General features: G+C 35.9%; 1 protein-coding gene across 1 annotated transcript in view; it reads left to right on the top strand.

Annotated features, from left to right (window-relative positions):
- LOC137634876 (filaggrin-like) overlaps positions 1–20,781 on the top strand; it is a 78,492-nt gene extending 57,711 nt beyond the window's left edge. The window contains exons 13-21 of the mRNA XM_068367426.1: positions 1,744–1,905; positions 5,343–5,492; positions 6,766–6,871; positions 11,278–11,363; positions 11,851–15,279; positions 15,671–15,796; positions 15,979–17,124; positions 17,871–18,102; positions 20,172–20,781. Coding sequence (XP_068223527.1) covers positions 1,744–1,905; positions 5,343–5,492; positions 6,766–6,871; positions 11,278–11,363; positions 11,851–15,279; positions 15,671–15,796; positions 15,979–17,124; positions 17,871–18,102; positions 20,172–20,317 — 5,583 coding nt within the window. The 3' untranslated portion in view covers positions 20,318–20,781. The remainder of the gene's footprint in view (positions 1–1,743; positions 1,906–5,342; positions 5,493–6,765; positions 6,872–11,277; positions 11,364–11,850; positions 15,280–15,670; positions 15,797–15,978; positions 17,125–17,870; positions 18,103–20,171) is intronic.
- Positions 20,782–22,994: the final 2,213 nt, after the last annotated feature.

The following is a 22,994-nucleotide window of genomic DNA, read 5'->3' as shown; positions in this document are numbered from 1 at the left end:
ATTCAGAAAGACTTAATTCACACCACAAATTAATTGTATATTTGTTTATTGGTCTCTTTTTTTTTATATATGATATTTTCAGCTAGTTATATGGTGATTCTGGTCTATTAAAGTTTATCTTAGTAAAGTAATGTATAATTAGACTTCTTCGCTAAGAATATTTATGCATTTTAAATGATACTACTACTACTACTACTACTACTACTACTACTACTAATAATAATAATAATAATAATAATGGTAATTACAACCGAGGCCATATCATAATGGTCTTTGCATCACTGAGCTTCGAATCACTTCTTATGCAAATTCAGTTAAAAAAAAAAAAAAAGTTGTTGTTAACCTCATTATTACTGAGAAAAAGACATCATCAACAATTCTCCTTGGGACTTTCTATATAAAAAAAAAAAGCTCGTCCTCTAAGGAAAGCTTAACCTTGTAACCGAGGAAGCCTTGAAGGAGATTTTGACCTATATGGGCCATACGTCTATGAAATGGTTTCGTGGAACCCCAGAATCTGTTGTGTAAGTCTGCCATTGGAATGCCCAGTTAGGCCATGATAGGAAATTATAGTGGTTTTCATCATCATCATCGTTATTATTATTATTATTATTATTATTATTATTATTATTATTATTATTATTACTATTGTAGCTGTTTTCTTTTTGTTGGTATTATTATTATTATTATTATTAATATTGTTATTATTATTATTATTATTATTATTATTATCTAGCTACAACCCTAATTTTAAAAAAAAACAGGATGCTATAGGCCCAAGGATTCCAACAAGGAAAATAGCACAATGAGGGAAGGAAACAAATAAACAACAAGAGAAGTAATGAACAACTAAAGTAAAATATTTCAAGAAGGTAAACAACATTAAAATAGATCTTTCATAAACCATAAACACTTGAAAAACAAGAAGAAATGAAAAATGATAAGTGTGCCCCAATGTACCCTGAAGCAAGATGAATAGTGGTAAACTTTTACCCTTGGATAAACATTGCATCCATTTTAACGTAGAAATTTTGTTTATGGAGTGACATGGAAGTGTGAAAGACTCTGGCAAAGCGTTTCAACCAGTGTTTTAGGACCTTGTTGAAAAATGGGATATGAGCCTTTTCTTTATTACCTACCCTAAGGACGTTATGTGATTTGCTTGTTCATTTGTTATCTATCAGGATTAAGCAAAAATTAATGTACGAATTTCTTTGGAAACTTTTTCTAGCATCGGGTGATAATCATATAAGAAAGATTTATTTTAATGTAGTTACTGTTCTTAGAATATTTGAAATTATTTGTTAATTACTTCCCTTGCAGTTTATCGATTTCCTTGTTTCCTTCCCTCACTGGACTATTTTCCCCTGGTGGAGCCCTTGGGCTTATAGCATCTTGCTTTTCCCCCTAACAGTTATAGCTTAGCTAATAATAACAATAAATTTTAATGTCATTTTGGTAAAACGTTTAAGTAGGTAGGCTATGCTAAAGGTAATCATCTTTTTCGCTAATATGCAGTATGGCTTTCGCAAAGTCCTTGAAGCATCTGATGCACTTCTTACAATTTCCAATTTTGTATAGAAATCCCTTGATTTTGGTCAAAAAGTTTGTATGATTGGTTTTGATTTTAGTGCTGCGTTTGACCGTGTTAATCATGAGGCCCTGGTTTTCTAACTTAATCAGTTGGGGATAGGAGGCTCGTTTCTTAACATCATCATTGAATTTGCACGTAATAAATTTCAGAGGGCAGTTGATGATGAGCACCATAGTGAGTATAGGAATGTAACATCTGGTTTCCCTCAGGGTAGTGTTCTCGTTACATCACGTTTCATACTATATAACCATGACCTGTGGATGGATTGTGTTAAGGATGACCTTCGATCAAAGGGATTAACCGGAGATGAAGTGTGGGACAGAGGTAGATGGAGAAAGCTGGCCAGAAACATCGACTCCACATAAAGGTGGGAAAAGATGCAGACAAAGAAGATGTGGTTTGCCCTAGAAGAAAACTCGTTGCCTATTCATTTGATGTTACTCTCTTTGCATCAACTCCATTTTTAAACTATAGACCTATGGTTGCTGAATCCCCTAATAGAGATCTACCTAAAGTTAGTGCATAGTGCAAATTATGGAGCATGGAGTTAATTACAAGCACAGCTCAAAGTATGATTGTAAGTAGGTCAAGGACAGTTGCTCCTCAACATCCAGATCTTTGCTTTGATAATGTCCTTTTAACTCTATAGAACTCATTTAAGATTATAGGTGTGATTCTTGATAGTAAATTTACTTTTGAGAAATACATTAGATCGGTTTCTTTTTCAACTGCATAAAATATGGCTTTTAAAAAAATTATTTTGAGATATTCGGTAATCAGTTTATCCTTAGAAAAGAAAATGTTTTAATTCACTCATTCTACCTTGTTTCGAGTATTGTTCTGCTGCTTAGTCTTAAGCTGCTGACTATCATCTTAATTTGTTGTATAGAAACTTACGATTTATTAGGTTTCTTATTCCTGATCTAGATATCAATAACTGGTACCTTCGTTCAGGCAGTTCTTTATGCATATTGCATAAGATTTTTTATAATTCAGATCATTCATTGCGCTTAAGATCTTTCCAGACAGTACAATCCTATTCGTTATATTAGGTATGCAGTTAATTCTAACAGCCATTCCTTCTCCATCATAAGGCTTAATACTACACAGTATTCTAGATTCATTCCAACTGTGCCTGGATTGTGGAATGATCTTCCTAATCAAACAGTTGGATCGGTGGCACTTCAGAGGTTCAAACATTTTGCAAACTTTTCCCTGTTGAGCAGTTTGACATAAATAACGTTTTATTATTATTATTATTATTATTATTATTATTATTATTATTATTATTATTATTATTATTATTATTATTAGCTGTTGCCTATGAAGGGTAACTATAAAATGACCTAGTCTATCCCCTGAAAGGGTGGGATGGGGTCAAGAAGCTTGTAGGTCAATGAAGTAGGGTGAATACATATTTTCTATATTCCAGAAGAATTTCCTATAGCTTTTCATTCCTTTGGCAGGATGATGTTGTCGCCAGCGCACCTCACGCAAGTGATTTCTACTATATACATTACCTAAAGGTCTTTGTATTGTTCCCTCAGTCTCGAACCGTCGACAACAAAAAGGGGAATCATTATCGTAATGTGGGGAAAGGTATTATTTACATTTTTCCATGTTTCTAACTTCTATTTTGATTTCCAAACAATTTAACCTGTTATTATTATTATTATTATTATTATTATTATTATTATTATTATTATTATTATTATTATTATTATTATTATTTTCTAACCTACAACCCTAGTTGGAAAAACAGGATGGTATAAACCCAAAGGCTCCAACAGGGAAAATAGTCCAGTGAGGAAAGGAAATAAGGAAAAACTACAAGAAGTTTAAGAACAATAATAACATTAAAATAAATCTTTCTTATATAAACTATAAAAAATTGAAAATAACACAAGGATAAAAACTTCAAAATAACAAGAGGAACAGAAACAAGATAGAATAGTGTGCATGAGTGTACCCTCAAGCAAGAAATCTCTAACCCAAGACAGTGGAAGACCATGGTACAGAGGTTATGACACTACCCAAGACTAGAGAACAATGGTTTGATATTGGATTGTCCTTCTCCTCGAAAAACTGCTTTCCATAGCTAAAGAGTCTCTTCTACCCTTACCAAAGGGGAAATTAGCATCTGAACAATTACATTACAATAGTTAACCTCTTGAGAGAAGAAGATTTGTTTGGTAATTTCAGTGTTGTCAAGTGTATGAGGAAAGAGGAGAATGTGTAAAGAATAGGCCAGCCTATTCTGTGTATATGTAGGCACAGATGAAATGAGCCGTAACCAGAGAGAGGGATCCAATGTAGTATTGCCTGACCAGTCAAAGGACCCAATAACTTTCTAGCAGTAGTATCTCAACTGGTGGCTGGTGCCTTGACATACCTACTAACTGATTTTTAAATTTTTTCTCTATCATTTGAAAAAAAAAATCATTCAATTCACACTTCTATTGCATGTCTGTGTGATAAACGAAAGTGTGTAATGAAAAGTATTTTGTAGTGGCACGATTGTAGAAATTAGGAAAATATTCCTTTTCGAGGAAATTAGTATGACGCACCCTTACTCAATCAATTCCATTAGATTACTTTTCTTATCGTGGTGGAAAGAAAGACAATTTATTAAGGTTTAATAATACAATCAAGATGTAATAACGACTGGAAAACGATTTTTCCAAACAAGCTACACTTTTTACAATTCTTTTAAATCTGTAGCATTAAAATAGAAAACTTCTCAATGGACTGCAGATCGCTCCAAGAAATAAATCCTTGTTTACGTAACACTGACACTACATCCAGTAAATATGAACAGGTGTTTTGGCTTCGGGTTCTCAGACTTCAGCATTAGCTTTGTTGTTGTGTTAAGTTTGATGTTTGCCAGCTGGGGGTCATCCTTTGTGTGTCTCGGGGAAAAAGATATTTGTTCATCTATTCAGATATGATTTAAATTGACTGGTCACTATAATCATTCGAACTGGGCGAATCCAAATAATCTTTGACCGTTGAAACGAAGAGAAGAAAACTACAAATTAAGTTGAATGGGAAATTCGAGAGACATTTAAGAGTTAATGAGCCTTGACATTTCTTACGTTGCCAATGAAGACAATTCGATTATACTTGTAGTGAAAAACACGCACTCAATCTTGAGGTACATGCACAAGAGGTCGCTGATATCAGAGTCAATACAGATATGACTCTGGTTGATATTAGTTCCCTGTGGAAGATGACGGGTCAGGATATCTACCAGCGACTGTGTAAGACAGTGAAAAAATGTAATAAGGAAAAAAAACTTTTAAAAGAGAGATCCCGAGAAACTGTTATCATCCATTCAAGAAAGAGATCAGTATGCTATTAGAGGTGGAATCAAATAACATCACCTTTGTAGATATTAGAAGCCATGCGATCTCTCAAAGAATGCTTACCAAAAGATCATCTCGTAATGAAGTATTATTACTTAATATTGAAGAAATGGACTCTGCCATTAGGTTAATATGCACTTAACATTTCCCTAATGTTTGTTATCCATTTCCCTCATCCTGGATCGAATTACAAAGAATTAAAATGCGTTGTCGAAATATGTATAAATGTTAGCAATAGTAAAAGCTAATAAACGAAAATGACAACATAGATAAATCAATTATTTTTCGCGATACTTCAAATTAGATTCTGCGTTATCAAAAAGAAAGAAAAAAAACGTAAAAGTGATTAAAAATGTGTAAATAATACAAATATCTACATTTAGAGTGTTGTGGTGAGGGATTTACAACAACAAGTGCGAATTAAAAAGAATATTACAGAGGCTGGTACAAATTTGATAAAATTCTATAGACCCATTGCACAAAGCCATCAACAGATCATAAGAAAATGTCAGTCACCACGCAAACTAATCATGGTATGTTGAATAATGCTACCCTGCCCTCAGAGGCAAGTAAAATGACCTCTTGTAGATGTGGAGAGCGATGGAAGTTAAACCGCCTCTTTTGCTGTCCGTATCTCCTTATCAGGAACAATCAATTTTGCTTAACGAACCGTTGCTATCATGCTGGGTGCTTGTTGAGGAAAATTTTTCTTATTGACTCACTTTATATCAGTTTAGTTTTGAAGTGATGCTCGGCTTGTTTTACTTCGCGTGTTTGGTGACGTTTACGCTGTTGTCCTTGTAATGTTTCTCTCCATGATTTGCAAGCATACTGCTGATGAAAAGAGAGAAAGCATTGTTCTTATTTTACGTTAATATGTTGCTGACCAACCCGATTATAAACAAAGTCGGTATATTTAGTATCATCTTAAAATTCAAAGCTCTACATTTACTGTAGTCTGTATCTTATAGTTTCAAAAGCAAAATCTAATTCGCTGACGAGTTTCCCACAGATAGGACGGTTGAGTCATCACCGCTTTCTCTTGATTAATTTACTAAGTATTTCTTCCAAGCCGGATAGGATGCAGCCTTGTAAACACATCCACGGAGCAGAGGAAACCAAGAGTCCGGCTCTGTCCTATGACGTGAGCGATAATACAGCAGGTCCATCTTGCCAATTCGGCGAGGGTCCACATAGATGGGCGTTCTCGGAAAGCGGGTGACACAACACATAACATCGGGGCATAGGCCTCTTCGACGCTAGTCGGTTTTGCTTCTCCCGTAATGGAAACCAATTTTCGCATCTTCTCTACAAAGTCAAAACAGCCTTTTCGATTTCCAAAAGAGTTTGTTATTAATCCTTGTCATCTCTATCATGTTTTAGTGCCATAAAATAGGCAATTTAGATGCACAGATGCAGCTAAACACGCTGAATTAGAAAATCTTGCACATTGTTACTCCTACCCTCTCTTGTTTATCCTACGCAGCAAAGTCGGTGAAGTAACCCGAGAGTCGTATAAATACCAGACAAGGTGACCTTTATCCTTCACTCCTACTCAAGCTCCTACACTGCCTGGCACTGCTGTCGGGCACAGGCACCCAAGACCTCCTTCGCTACTCCTCCTCAGAGACTTGACAGTGCCACACCTACCCATAACAAGCTTGTCTCGTGGCGGACGCCTCACCAAGCGAAGAATGGCGATACTTTAGATCACGAACGAATTCTAGATTCCTGCGATATTGCCGCCACATCAGCTGTGTTGCGATTTGAAAGAGAAGAGATTTGGAGACTTTTCTTTAAAACAAGGAGAAAAGACTTTGTTTTTGGTTGAAAGTGCGAAGAGAAAGTGCCAAGATGAGGGAGACATATTTAGGGGCTCTGTTCCTGGCTCTTCTGACAACCTCGAGCATGGGTAAGATTTTCTGCAATTTAACCCATAAAAAGTACCATTATTAAAAGTTTTCATTCAGTTTTACTTTTCTTGGATTTTTAAAACAGTTTTCCCTTGTTTTCAAATTTATGTTTGTCTCATGCATTAACGTTACTGATACTGTTACCATTAATATTATTATTCATTGACGATATTAGTATTAACATAATTCGTGTTATCTTCTTGTTAATGTGTTGTTGCTTCTTCTTCTTCTTCTTCTTCTTCTTCTTATTATTATTATTATTATTATTATCATTTCAGCCGATTTGGGCTATGGACGATTGATAATAATTCTCCTTTCATAACCACCTCTCATAAAAACCGTAGAAATATTATTATTATTATTATTATTATTATTATTGTTATTATTATTATTATTATTATTATTATTATCATTATTAATATTTTTTATTATTGGTAGTAGTTCTAAAATGAAGATCTGCGAACAATACGAGGCAGAGAATCAAGAAGATACAAAACGTAATGGTTTTTCAAGGCATTGTCATTGCTACTTTAGTTTGCTGCTTTTAAGATTTTCCTTTGAAATACTGCTTTAAAAGAATACCTCAAAGTACCGAGCATTATTGTCTTAACTTTTCCCTTACATATTTCTGTTACTGTTTATGCATATTTGTAATGATCTTCATTTCTCTATATCGTTCGTCGTAGCTACGACGTCAATGATAATGTGAAAATTCACTCCGTCTGTTTATCTGCGTCTTGGATATGTTTCCATCTTTGTGAACAGTTGTGTATTTTATTACCTATAAGATAATGCAACAACAATAACAACAAAAACAACAACAACTACTACTACTACTAGTAGTACTAATATTAACATTAATGTTAATGTTAATGTTAATGTTAATGTTAATGTTAATGTTAATATTGATATTGATAATAATAATAATTAAAATAATAATAATAATAATAATAATAATAATAATAATAATAATAACAGCTTTATCAGAGAAATATTAAGATCTAAACAATGCTGTTTTTTCTTCTCAGGTCTTGCTTGACCTTCGTCTTTGCACAAAATATGAAGATTTTATTTTTCTCGTTTGCTTAAAAACAATCTTAAATTCTCTATAAATATTTAATACAGTTGTTTCAATATTATTTCATTAACTACCAAACACTGTTATGATCTGAAAGAGTGTTCGCTCCGAGAGGACAGTTAGAGAGAGAGAGAGAGAGAGAGAGAGAGAGAGAGAGAGAGAGAGAGAGAGAGAGAGAGAGAGAGAAATTTAGTCGTATATTTTTGTTGCTGTTCAACCCATGTTCACGGCCTTAGTGATTGTACTTTGTTTTTATGCAAATACGGTGTTAATTTCGGAGCCTTAATTCTAGACATCAGTGACATTTAATTTAAAGTCTTCGATAGATTGAATATTATAAAAATCGAAACAAATAGCAGTAACATTCTAAAATATAATTCGATAACCATTAATTCCATAAAACCGATAACAACAAGAACAATTATGTATTGAAACACAGTTTATAAATAATTAGCTGCTTGATAGTGATATATAGTGGATACACTTACGTAATCATACCGTAAAATTTTTCATTTGCTAAATAATTGTGTTGCTGGCTGGTCTTTTAACTCTCTCATAGAGATTCTAAATATTTGTTTACAAAACAGCAACTAACGGATTAAAAATTGCAATATTCTATTGTCTAAGTGACATTTTGTGTACTACTAATTGACACACAAACACAAATGTACTCACAATCTTTGTATGCTACATATAACCAATGCTTGGGGATTTTTAATTTTATCTCTTTTTATAATTCATCATTTGTTCACTTTACAAGTCGGTAAGTTTTTAGTTTATATATCAATCTCGAGTACTTCTCCGTTTGTTTATTTATATTAGGTATATGAGGAGAACTTTATTTGTGTGATTCGTAGTAAACTAGTTTTTACTTAGCTATCTCTTGGTTTGCATCTTTCCCTATGGTCATATGGCTGAAAGAATAACTTTGGTTGTAGATTTAAAACCCACCCGTTGTAAATATTGTTATAGAATCGTTTTGATATGACTTAATATGCTTGAATTGGCCATGATATGATAAGTCCACTTTTATGAGTTACGTGTAGGATGGAGAAAAAAAAGGAAGAGAATGTAATAGCCGAGACTTATTATTGATTTTTGAATATATGCAATAGAGAATAGTGTATTTGTGATCTCATCTAGAGAGAGAGAGAGAGAGAGAGAGAGAGAGAGAGAGAGAGAGAGAGAGAGAGAGAGAGAGAGAGAGATTTTCCCCCTTGCTTCGGTGCCTTCTAGCATTTAATAGTGACAATATCACACGATATCTTCATGCAAGCATAAATAACCGCAGGAATGATCACTGTCTCAAGTATTAACTTTAAAAACCTTGGCGCTGATTTAAAAGACATTGGTGTTGACTTTAAAGACATTGGTATTGACTTTAAAAGACCTTGGTGTTTTACATTAAAGACCTTGGTGTTGACTTTAAAGACATTGGTATTGACTTTAAAAGACCTTGGTGTTTTACATTAAAGACCTTGATGTTGACTTTAAAGACATTGGTATTGACTTTAAAAGACCTTGGTGTTTTACATTAAAGACCTTGATGTTGACTTTAAAGACATTGGTATTGACTTTAAAAGACCTTGGTGTTTTACATTAAAGACCTTGGTGTTAACTTTAAAAGCTTTGGTGTTGAGTTTAAAGACCTTTATGTTGACTTTAAAAGCTTTGGTGTTGTCTTTAAAGGCACTGGTGGTGACTTTTAAGACGGTGTTAACTTTAAAGGCCTAGGTGCGGACTTAAAAGACATTGGTAGTGATTTTAGATAATTTGGTGATAACTTTAAAGACCTTGGTGTTGACATTAAAGAACTTGGTTTTGAATTTAAAAACCTTGATGTTGACTTTAGAGTCCTTAGTGTTGACTTAAAAGACATTGGTGTTGACAATTAAAGGGGTAAGTGTTACCATTAAGGACTTTGGTGTTAACATTAAAGACCTTAGTGTTGACTTTGAAGACCTTAGTGTTGCCACTATAACCTTGGTGTTGGCTTTGAAGACCTTAGTGTTGACCCTATAACCTTGGTGTTGACTTTGAAGACCTTAGTTTTGACACTATAACCTTGGTGTTGACTTTGAAGACCTTAGTGTTGACCCTATAACCTTGGTGTTGACTTTGAAGACCTTAGTGTTGACCCTATAACCTTGGTGTTGAGTTTGAAGACCTTAGTGTTGACACTATAACCTTGGTGTTGACTTTGAAGACCTTAGTGTTGACACTATAACCTTGGTGTTGAGTTTGAAGACCTTAGTGTTGACACTATAACCTTGGTGTTGACTTTGAAGACCTTAGTGTTGACCCTATAACCTTGATGTTGGCTTTGAAGACCTTAGTGTTGACACTAAGACCTTGGTGTTGACTTTAAAGACCTAGTGTTGGCTAAAAGACATTGGTGGTGATTTTAAAGACCTTGGAGTTGACAATAAAGATCTTGGTATTGACACTAAAGACCTTGGTATTGACTTTAAAGTTGATTTCAACTTTAAAGACTTTTGTGTTTATTCTAAAGACCTTGGTGTTGACTCCCTTAGTGATAACTGGAAAGACATTTTGGTGATTTTAAAGACTTAAGTATTAACATCAAAGACCTTGGTGTTGACTCCCTTAGTGATAACTGGAAAGACATTTTGGTGATTTTAAAGACTTAAGTATTAACATCAAAGACCTTGGTGTTGACTTTAAAGACCTTGGTGTTGACTTTAAATATCATGTTGTTAACTTTAAAGATATTGGTGTTAACATTAAGAACTTTTTGTTTATTCTAAAGACTTTTGTGCTGACTTCAAAGACCTTCCTATTGACTTTAAAGATATTTGTGTTAACATTAAAGACCTAGATGTTGATTTTAAAGACTATCATGTTTACTTTACACACTTTCGTGATGATTTTAAAGACATTGATGTTAACTTTAAAGACCCTGGTGTTGACTTTAAAAGACCTTGGTGCTAACTTTAAATACATTTGTGTTAGTTTTAAAGGCTTTGGTTTTAACTTTCTAAGAAAAAATTACCCAATGAGGAAAAAAACCATGCTGACACAAGAGCAATTCAGTAAAACTATAAAGCTTAAGTGACAATACTTTGCTTTATAGTTGCAATTATACCCAAGAGATGTTATTACCTGTATTTTGTTTGACTGCTACAATAAAGGATTTTTTATAACTCTATTGACAATTCTTTACATCTGGTGGAGACGTTTTCCAATTCAGTTTTTTTCTTATAAAGCAAATTTCTTGACAAGTACTTAAAGTTGAATGAAAATTTTAATCTTACTATTGTTTTTGAGTAACTTGTCCATACCACTAAAATTTCATCGAAAAAACAGGTGCGGATCATGACGTCATGCAGGTACAATCTCCTTACGTAGTGAAGCATCCACTAGGACCATCCATGGAAGTTCATCGACGCAAGGTAATACTGATTGTAAACACAAGTGTAAATAATTTGCGTCTGTTTGTTGTGGGTTTAGGAGTGCCTTCATTTATTCATATCAATAGAAATACCATTGAATTACAAATTTTTCTTAACACTCAAACTTCATTTCAAAATTTTCATATTCCTCTTCAGTACTAATTCCATTAGCATACTATAGTCCATTTCTTTTAGCGATGCATATTTGCACCGACTCGCAACGGTGCCCTTTTAACTCGGAAAAGTTTCCGGATCGCTGACTGGTTGGACAAGATATTTCTAACCAATCAGCGATCAGGAAACTTTTCCGAGCTGAAAGGGCACCGCCGCGAGTCGGTGCAAATATGCATCGCTAAAAGAAATGGACTATAGTTTTCTTGACCGTGTGTGAATTTTCGTAAAATCCAGTTTATACTGTGAATACCTGAATGCTGAGTTAATTTTCGGTCATCCTATTAATTTATTTTCCTTTTATTTCTATCAACAGCCAGATGCTTCTTTGTCATTCCGGGAGTCAAGGAATGCCAACTATCCAGTGTATGGGAGAGAATGCTTTTCTTGTGCTACCGGCACCTTGGGTACCTCTGACTGGAGTAGTGGTAGCAGCAGTCATAGCAGTGGAGGGGCTTTAGTGCCAGGGCCAATTGTCAGGTACCCCTCCTATGGAGTTCCTCAATCAACTTCATCCCGCCAGGAGTTTCGAAGTGAGCAGAAATATGTCAATGGTCAACCAGTGTATGAATTGCATCATGAGCGAAAATTTCAAGATGGCCAACTTGTTCATGAAGAAAGAAAAGAAAAGGATGAAGATGATTTTGGTGTAGTTAGGACACCTGCGATGCTGCCAGGGGGACATGCACCAGGTTTTCCATCTGTCGTGGCTATTCAGCCAGGCGTTGCAAGGAGAACTGAGGAAGTGAGACATGAGAACCGTACTTATGGCTCCCAAGGTTATGGAAGTGGCTTTGCCTCTGGGAGTCATGGGTCAGAAGGTTTCTCCAGTAGTTTTGATGCAGAAGTTGCTAGACTCCGAGAGGATTTGCATAGACAAGTGGGGCCTTATAGGTCACAACCAATACTCCCTACAAGGGGTGGGATCCATCGCACAGAATTTCACACTCAGACTCGTTATGTTAATGGAAAGCCAGTGTATGTAAAAAAGGAGGAAAGAAAGTATGCAGATGGAAGACTTGTACATAATAGCACAGAAGAAAAAGATGCTGATGATCTAGGAACATCAGACCTTCAACACCAATATGAGTCTTCTGATGTACTTTCTGGAGGACCTCCAGGAGGATATTATGAGAGAAGACATGAATACCAAGAAACTAGTAACCCCTGGTATCCAGCTTCATCTCCATATTATGGAAGTGGCCAGAGACCAGGGTGGGATTCTTCTGATCAATACGGAAGCTACAGTCCATCTTCTTCTGCATCTTCATTTTCTTCTGGTGAATCTGTCCATTCTAGCTACAGGCCAAGCTATGAAAGTTCATCACGAGCTACCCAAGAAGGGCATGCAACAGACACCCATTACTCAAGAGAAAGTGGTGCACTTTCCCCACAAAGACCTGGTACACCTGATTCTAGAGAGCATTCCTCTGGCTATCCTTCCTATAGACCATATCCCAGTACTTCAACTTACTCAAGAGAAGAATCTCAAACTCATGAAGGTACGGGATCTTCAACTTCTTACCAACCATCTCATGAATCTTCTGTACATTATAGACAGGAATCAGATGACTTTTCATCTTCTTATCCGGCGAGTGGTTCAACTTCAAGCTCTTCTCACCGGGTGCAGGATTCAGCAGACAGAACTTCTACCTACTATTCTCAGCAACCATCTCCTCATGCACCAGGTCATAGAGTCTCATATGGTACCTATAGTGGAGAAACTCCAGAGAGTGCGTCACCATATTACCCCTCACGTAGACCAGTGTCTGGAAGTTCAACCAGAACATCTGAAGAAAGTTACCAAACATCATCTGTCAGTCAAGGTTATAGACCATCTCCAGGTGGTTCAGTAGCACATACATCAGATGAATCTTACAGGTCACCATCCTACAAACCATCATCTGGAAGGCATCCATCCCTATACCCATCTTACACATCCTACGGGGACAGATCATCAGGATCAAGAATTTATTCTGATGATAGATACTCATCATCTTCTCGTACCTCAGGTGGAAGTTCTACGGATGATCAAAGGGAATCTTTCTCCTCTGATGATTTGGAGGAAAGACACTTGTTGCAAAGCGCTGTTGATTCCTCTTTGGATGGAGATGATTCTTATGCAGCACATGTAAGCACGAATACAATAAGCCCAGAATCTTCAAGAGATGATGATTTACCACGTAGACAAGGAGTATCTGATTCATCGTTCAGCCAAACAAGAAGTCACTCGGTTAGTTCTGAAAGACGATATGGTAGTCGCGTCGATGGAACTTCTGATTTATCATCATCAATTCCAAGAACTGGCGGAGGAGCTAGAACAGTTGCAGTAGATCTTTCTTCCTCCTCCCACTCTGGTGCTTCTTCTGCTAGTCATACAGGTTATAGAGAAGGTTCTGATTTAGAAACAACATCAACAAGACCTCGTGGTGAAGGTCGGGCATTTACAATAAATCTTTCTTCCTCCTCTCAGTCTGGTGCTCCTTCTGATGGTCATACAGGCTATAGTCAAAGTTCTCGAGTAGGCAGCGCAGAGAGAGAGTATTCTTCTGTTTATGGGAGAGGAGAATATTCCTCTGAACATGAGGATCGTGTTTCTGCTCATTCTGGAGGGGAACATTCCAGCAGAAGAACTTCCTCCAGCACTGAGCACAGACAAGTAGGCATTCCTGGAGTTATCAGTGGGCCATACACAAGTCATGAAGAAGGAGATTATTATGACAAAGAGCGTTATGATATAAGCCCTTTAGATGATGAATCGCCACAATTACCTCCTGTAGAAAATGAAATAGATTCTTCAGCATATCCTGCCCCACCACCAGTAGATGACAGGACTGGTGACATTGGTGAGTCACTTGAAAGAGATCATGATGAATCTGATGAATCTCGGTTCCCATATGGTAGTGGTGACTCTGCTGAAAGGACTTTGGATGCAGCACCAGACTATTCTCATTCTTCATATCTTTACAACAGAACTCATACCATCTATGGAACACTTGTTGCTCAGCCTTCACCTGCTATAGATCACACTCGTCGTGACTATTCTCGTACATCTACTGTTGATGAGTCACAAAGAGTTTATCCTGCAACCACTGGATCTCGTCATTACCGTTATAATGAAACCAGAAGACATTCAACGATAGTTGGAGGACAAGAACCTGCTGTTGTTTCAGGTTCACCACTGACATCAGATTGCACAGAAATAAGCGGCTGCGCTGCTGGCCATTCTCAGGTTTCATCTAGACGCTCTGAGATCCGCACCAGCAAAAGGTACATTAATGGGCAGTTAGTTGGTATCACTCATTATGAGCGTATTTATGAAAATGGGAAGCTAGTCCATGAAAATGTTACAGAACAAGGTGTTGATGACCTAACTCCTGCAGAACTTCAGAAATATGGAATAAGTCAATTAAACCTTTTGCAAGGTAGCTATGAACCTGAAAGCTATTCACAACGTCATGAGGTGAGACAAGAGAAAAAATATGTGAATGGACAACAGACATATGATCTACATCATGAGAGACGTTTTGAAGATGGTCAGCTTGTCCATGAAAACCGAACTGAGAAAGATGAAGATGATTTGGGGCTACCAGCTGATGATAGAACTCACCTTGGTGTTGGGTATGCTGGAGGTTATTCTGACACTACAGACAGACATGAAGTGAGGCAGTCACAGCACATGCAACAACACGTCACCTCAGAGAGCAGGCCAGGAAGTGTCGGGCGGACATCTGAAACACGGCATGTAAGTATCAAAGATTCCCAGGAGAAAGGAAACAAAAAATCTCAAAAATAACTTTTTTTTTACATTTGTACATCACATGAGGAAGAATAGATGTTAAAAAATGATTAAAATTTTGTAAAAAAAAAAAGAAAAAAAAATAGATAATGAAGGCAATAAATATAGAAACTATATAACATTCTTCAATGATTACTTAAGACTGCTCATTTCAAAGAGAATATATTGCAGAACATAGGGCAACAGAAGTTGCCTTAAAGAAGCAATCCTCTGACCTTACCGAAATTAGATTCTATTAATCATTTTTCTCTTCACTTAAAAATGCAGCACTTCTTGTAAACAGCACATTGAAAGGGCGTGCTTCTTAGTGATTTTCTTTATTTTTTTTTTTAATTAGGTAGCTGATACCTCCAGAATCCTAACAAAACCTGTTTACACAACTCATCGCCAGGAAACTCGACAGCAACAGGAATACATTAATGGCCAGCCTGTTTATGACCTCCATCACGAACGCCGTTACCAGGTAATGCAAACTATAACGCTTCTGTAACACTCTAGCATAATGAGCTTTGTGTCTTAGTTGTATCCTTAAAGAATAGTTACTGGTAATTATCTATCAAAGTTCGAATTATTAACAATATCAATAATTTGCTTCTTTAGGAAGAGTAGAAAAACAAACTTGATTAATTTTTTTCATACATTCAGGATGGTTCACTGGTCTACGAAAACAGGACCGAACTTGACGAGAAAGAATCGAGAGGATCAACGGGATATCAGGATGCTCTACATAGCATGATGTCGGGAGATAGCCTGAGAACAGCATCAGAGTCATCCTATGGCAGACCATCAGGAGGTTCTGCAAGCAGATCATACGATTCCAGCTATGGTGGTTCATATGGAGGGTCATCGTCATCATCATTGTCTTCATCCTCATCACATGCTGATGAGTCTTATGAAGGATCTTCTACTTCTGTTGCTCAAGAAAGCTCTAGAACTCATGAAAGCTCTGGCTCCTCTCTTGGTTCAACGCTGCTTACTGGAGGTTCATCTTTGGGTCATTCTGGTGGAGCTACAACTACTTTCTTTGGTACTTCCTCTCATGGAGGATCTGGTTCTTCTCTTGGCTCAATTCTTACTGGAGGTTCATCATCGGGTGGTTCATCATCGGGTCATTCTGGTGGGGCTACGACAGTCTATGGTACATCCTCCCGCGAAAGCTCTGGTTCATCACTGGGTTCTTCATTGCTTACTGGGGGCTCTACCTCAGGTCATTCTGGCAGAGCTGCAACCACAGTCATTGGTACTTCTTCCCATGACAGGTCTGGTTCGTCACTTGGTTCTTCATTGCTTACAGGAGGCTCTGCTTCAGGCCATTCAAGCAGAGCTACTACTACTATCGTTGGTTCATCTCATGAAACTTCTGGCTCTCCTGTTGGCTCCTCATTCCATGGTGGAAGCTCGTCCTCAGGTTTTGATGGATTCACAAGTGTTGATACTTCAAGTGGGGATTCTTCCTCTAGACAATATGGAGCTACTTATGGGGCATCACAGAGATCTTCTCCCACGGATATATCTGGGTGTCTCTCCTGTGTTCTTGTGGGAGGTGGCTCGGGCTACTCTGGCCATGGATCCTCATCTTCTCATTCAGCCTCTCATGGTTATTCTTCTGGCCATTCGTCCTCCTATGGTGGAGATGGGGCAAGCGATGGGTATAGTCAAAGAAAGGAACAGGAACGGGAAGAGTATTATGAAGATGGTCAGTTAGTTCGTGGACGAGAGGAAGATAGAAGTTTCCGAGATGGACAACTGATTCAAGAAAACAGGCGTGTGTATTCAGGGGCACCGGGACAAGTAAGTTTTGTGATTTGAGGTAATAACATAAGAGTGAATTTGAGAGGACATAGGATCATATATCTAAGTAAAAGAATAAAAACAGCACTAAAAGTAATTTAAAATTCACAAAGAATATATTATATATTCTTGACATGATATACTGGTTACTTAATAATTGAAGAAATTCAATAGTCTTGTGCGAAACTAGCTTTAGAATCCAAAATATTCAAATTTAATGAACTTCCATTTTCTTTACTCATATTTCATCTAAACAACTCTATGAAATACGAAGACCCATATATTAGAATAGCATTACACTAGTACATCATACAGAATGTAATCAGATGCTTTTTACCTTACTCATATTGTCAATATGCAATGAGCTTAAGAGATCAAGAAAGCAAACATTAAATATTAGTCAAAAAAGGTAAGCTCAAATCATCTGCTCAAATGTATCTCAGTCTCCAAGTAATAATCTTTAAACTTAATGCTAATAGGGGTAATTAACTGTCTTGGATTTTGAATACAGTGCAAAGTATGATCCACAGACAATCTTAACAACTACACACACACACACACACACAAACGCTTTAGAAATGTTATATTTTGTCTAGTAATATTAATAATTAGCCTTCGTAACTACTCCTTTATTTTAGCAGTTAAAAAATAAGAAGAATTCAACAAAGGTTTCACGTGGCTTTCAAGCACACAAAAAACAACCAAATGTTGTCCCTCTCTCGACTCACAGGACCCGTCCTTTTCAGATCGCAGGGGCCGAAGCTCTGCAGTCTGCCCGCACATCGTACGTGAGATCCGCATCAGCTTCCTCCTCCTCCTCCTCTTCGTCATCTCATGGTGGTTCTGAAGGATACGGAGCTCGAGTAACCGTGCAAGGAGACTCCACAGGGGTCTGCGATCCGAATCCATGTATGAATGGAAGCACTTGCATCGCAGGACTAAGAGGTCCTCTTTGTGTCTGTCCCTTCGGATTCAAAGGTAAGACTTTGTGACTGACTTTTTTCATTGATGTTTATATTGAGGAAATCCATGGTTTTATCAATAATACATTTGTTTATTCAAACAAATATAAAGATTATTCAAGACTTTTCATGAATTGTATTAAATGTGTAGGAATTTGCAAGACCAAGAAATCCAGTTCTCAAGAATTAAAATTTATAAATCATACTAAAGAAAACAAAATCTAATGATCATATGGTAAATTCGAAAAATCGTAAAACTGCATATGGAATTGATGTGGCTAGCAGAAATTATGAAATATGAATAGATTGGACATCATAGACTACTGCTATGTAATTATTCAAGCTGTTAGAAATAGAAATATCCAATTAGGCAGTTGACAGAATAGGAATGCTTTAACATATTAGCGATACCTGAAACATGGCTAAACGATTTTCACAAAGCTAAGATAGCTGAAATGACCACCAGTAGTTTACACATGTTTTCTTTCCTATTTCAAGAGGGAGCAAGTTGTTTACACATGTTTTCTTTCATATTTCAAGAAAGAGCAAGTTGTTTACACATGTTTTCTTTCATATTTCAAGAGGGAGCAAGTTGTGTGTAGGGGTGATTGGGCTTTTCGCTCTCATAACATATTCTCGTCTTAGATGATAAAAAGCAACTGTAGTAGTTTATAACCTCTAAGAACAAATGCAAATTTTTTTATGGAAGAATTCGGTAAGTTCGTTGAGATAATTGACATGGCAACAATGAAATTAGTTATCTGTTGACATTAAAAAAATTGACGCATTTCATCATGATGCAGCTGCCTTTGGTGAACTACTGGAATCGAATCAATTAGTTGATAATGTTAATTGTGCAAAAACTTTGGGGATACGTTGGCTTTAGTCAGCATGCAAACAATTATATTCTACAGAGACAGCAGTATGCTCTGTTATGAATTATTTATTGGATTCAATGGATGAGAACAAATGTGGCATTCTGATTTTACTTCATCTTAGTGCCACTTTTGGCATAGTTGTGCGAGAACTACTTACTACTAGAAAAATTATGATACATTGGTATTGAAGGAGGAGCTTTCGAGTATCTAAAAGGTTGCTTAGGTGACAAACTACTGCGTATGAATTGTAAATTCTTATTTATCATTAAGAAGACAGGTGTTAAGGGAAATTCACTGGACCAAAACCTATTTTGTATGTATACTATTGGTTTATCAAAAGTATTAAAGACACAATTAAAAAACTAAGGTGACATTCTTATAAGTATTAAAGACAACATAGTCCTGATATCTAGTAGAGTCTCTCAGTGCTTAGATAAATAGTGTAGTAAGAATAACTGAACATCATCTTCGAAACATTGCTTTCGTAAAGAAATAGATTAATTAATTTATTGTTTAGAAACTTGTGATTAATTGTGTTATTAACAAGATAAATTATTGTAATTCCATCTATTATAACATAAAAAGTTACGAAGCATAACAAACAGGAGCAAGATTGATGAAAGGTGTCCCACCCCAAGAAAGGATTACTCCTGTACTGATTGAACTACATTAGCTGTTAATGCTAGAATAAGTTACCGGAACTATACGTCCTAAATATTTAAAAGAATTGGCACACATCGTGCAGCCAATAAACCGTGTAGACACTAGACTAGTTACGGATAGTATCAAGTTATTGGAGCCAATATGCACCTCGAATATAGGTTCTAGAAATTTCAAATATGCGGCCCCAAGATTGTATAACAAGCTCCTACTGGACATTATAAGTACTGGGGATGTAAAGTCTTTCGAAAAAGCATTTGAAGACTTTCTCATTCCTGAAATCATATGATAACGTCGATTTGACAATTAACGCAGATTACGCTATATCCAGGTCTAGAGTCTAGACTAGAGAATATATTCTCAAGACCAACATCTATAGAGACATAGAGCTATATAATACTTTAAATACTCAAGAATGTATACGACAAAAATTTCGCAGGTCCTACAGTGCACTGGGCTTTTCCTTGCCTGCTATGTTCAGGAGAGCAGCCCTTTAAATAAAGTAAACAAAGGAATGTGCAATTAATTCTATTTCTTTTTTTTTCAGGAACAAAATGCGAAGAAGCTTACTGCCCCAGAAGATTCTGTAGGTATGGGGGCAAGTGCAGCGTCGTAGGAGGAGCACACACTTGCGCTTGCAAGAGTGGATATTCTGGAGAGAGATGCTTGACAAGAATGGACTCTCAGGCTTAGTAGATTTACAAAAAAAGAAAGAAAGAAAAAATAAACAGAAACTCTACGATGCTCTGTAAGATATCTTTTCGGGACAAATGTTTGCCTTAAAGAAATTAGGATAGCCAAAAGTCCGGCTGGCTTTATTTCGATATTGGTATAAGTAATCTGCTACCTTTAGCCTTTGTATATCCTCATATATGTTTGAGCTGTAGCACGCACACACACACACACACACACACACACACACACATATATATATATATATATATATATATATATATATATATATATATATATATATATATATATATATATATAATCTAATCGAACTGATATTCACATTTTCATAACATGGGAATAATTTTGGAATACATAAAAACGAAAAACAGAAAGTGAAATATTATTGTTGTATATCAGATTTAGACGAATGCATATTATCACTTTGGTGTCTTTTTTTTTTTTTTTTTGTATAAATCAGAAAACGAGTTGAAAATCAACTAAAACACATTTCTAATTCCACCTTCTTTGGTTTTGCTATGATTTACATTTGCAACAGATTCATGTGTAATTTCTTATAGTTTTGTTCAAGGAAATCCATTGTGGTTATTATTATTATCATCATTATTTTTTTTATCTTTTTTTCTTTTTTTTTGCATTTTAAGTGCAAGGTAATGCAAAATCTTAATTAATGGTTCTGAATGTGAAGATTGTATATAATTGTCATGTGTAGAAGAATTATTTGGACCTTTTTAAGTTAATTAAGTTATTATGAGTTGTTATTTAATATGGTATTTATTAAAGTTTTGTGGTAATTAAAATGCAGTTTCATTACCATTATATTCACTCATATAATTCTTATTGATATTGGGAAAAAAACACAATACCTATTTAAGAAATGAATATTCCTGGATTGCAGAACTCAAGAGACATGGAGGTTCAGAAAAGAAATATTAATAACATCCATCTTTCCCTCATCAGCTATTCTTTGTTCTACCTTTTCTATTTGCCTTTGATTTGCGCTAGTCCACGTCTTTCATAACAGTTAGTTTTCTAACAGAATTTAATTCTATGGAAGAATAACTAGGGGGTCATAATGGAAGAATAACTTAGGTCACAATGAAAAAAAAAAAAAAGAGTGCATTAGATATCTTTTATGCTAATGATTCCATGAAATAAATCCAAGTATGTTTGGATATTACCTCCGAAAGAAATATGTACATGAATGCTTTGTTAAGAAATTTGTGAATAACTGTGTTATTAGACTTCTAAGATTGATTATTATAGCTATCTATTACAACCTACCAATATTACAAGTTAATAAGTTACAAAACATAATAAACAGAGGCTCAAGAATGATGAAAGGTGTCCCACCCCGAGAAAGGATTACCCCTTGCTTACTGAATTACACAAAATTAAAGCTAAAACAAATTTTAAGACGCGTGCAAGGATTTCATCAAGTTATCAGAACTGGACGTCCAATATATTTAAGAGAATTGCTATGCATCGTGCAGCAAACAAATCGTGTCGACACGAGAGTAGTTACGGATTTTAAAGTTAATGTAGTCAAGATGCACCAGTCCTAGACGGTTGGCGCCCCAAGATTGTATGCAATAACAATCTTCCACTAAACATAAAAAAAAGCTGATGATATAAAAGGCTTTCAAGAAGGAGACAGTTTTTTATTCATGGAATACTGTGATATTATCGATTGACAATTAACGTAAATTGCGTTATAAGACAAGCTACTCTAAATACTTAAGAAAGTAGGCGACAAAGCAAATTTGGTAGATCCTGCAGGGCACACGGATTTTATGTGCCGGATAGGACAAGCAAAACAGCTCTTAAAGTAATAACGAGTGGACTCATTAGAAGCAACATGAACATACTGCTTTTAATGGGAAGGAAAAACAGCTTAACTGACATACATTGCTTCATTTTCTGACACATATTATTAAGAATAAATTTAATTACGGGAAACAATTATGCCAAAATAAAAAAAAAGCAACGAATGAATGGTCAACATTAGGTTTTTTACATGTGTACTAAAAAGATTCAAATCTGTGCATCAAAAGCATATGAAGCCACAAGAATTTCAAACTCGAACAAGCAACATCAAGTTCCTAGTTCAATGATGCTTGCTCCACAGTCCACAGATTAAGACCTCCGTGGGCAAATTAGGTTACTTGAGCAGGAGAAGAAGTGTTGGAACCTACAGACAGGGCATCATTGTCAGCTACAACCTAACCTGACAGCACTTCTTAAATATTTACCTTATCCCCTTGCCCTTATTATAATGGCCCACTTCCTTTATTGGACTATCAAAGTCTTTGCTTACTTTAAGGGTTGTTTTCCTGGTCATATCACACATGGAAACTCAGTGCCCTACAGGACCTACAGAACCTGTTTACCATATACTGTACACATTGTTTGGATTTTAGAGTATCACACAGCGTATTCCGCTATGATTGTCAAATCCATATTATCGACGCTCTTAGAAAACAAGAAAGTCTTCATCTTCTTGAAAACCTTAAAATCTTTCAGTCTTTCGGTTGACTTGTGGGAGCTTGTTCCATAGTCTTGAGGCCGCATATTTGAAATATCTAGAACCTACAGTAGAGGTACAGTACATCTTGGCCCCAGTAACATGAAACCATCTGTAACTATTCTTGTCCCGACACGATTCGTTAGCTGCACG

Source organism: Palaemon carinicauda, chromosome 45, assembly GCF_036898095.1.
Source record: "Palaemon carinicauda isolate YSFRI2023 chromosome 45, ASM3689809v2, whole genome shotgun sequence".
NCBI classification, from domain to species: Eukaryota; Metazoa; Arthropoda; class Malacostraca; order Decapoda; family Palaemonidae; genus Palaemon; species Palaemon carinicauda.
Note: the sequence above shows the minus strand (reverse complement) of the source record. Positions and strands in the feature narration are given on the sequence as shown.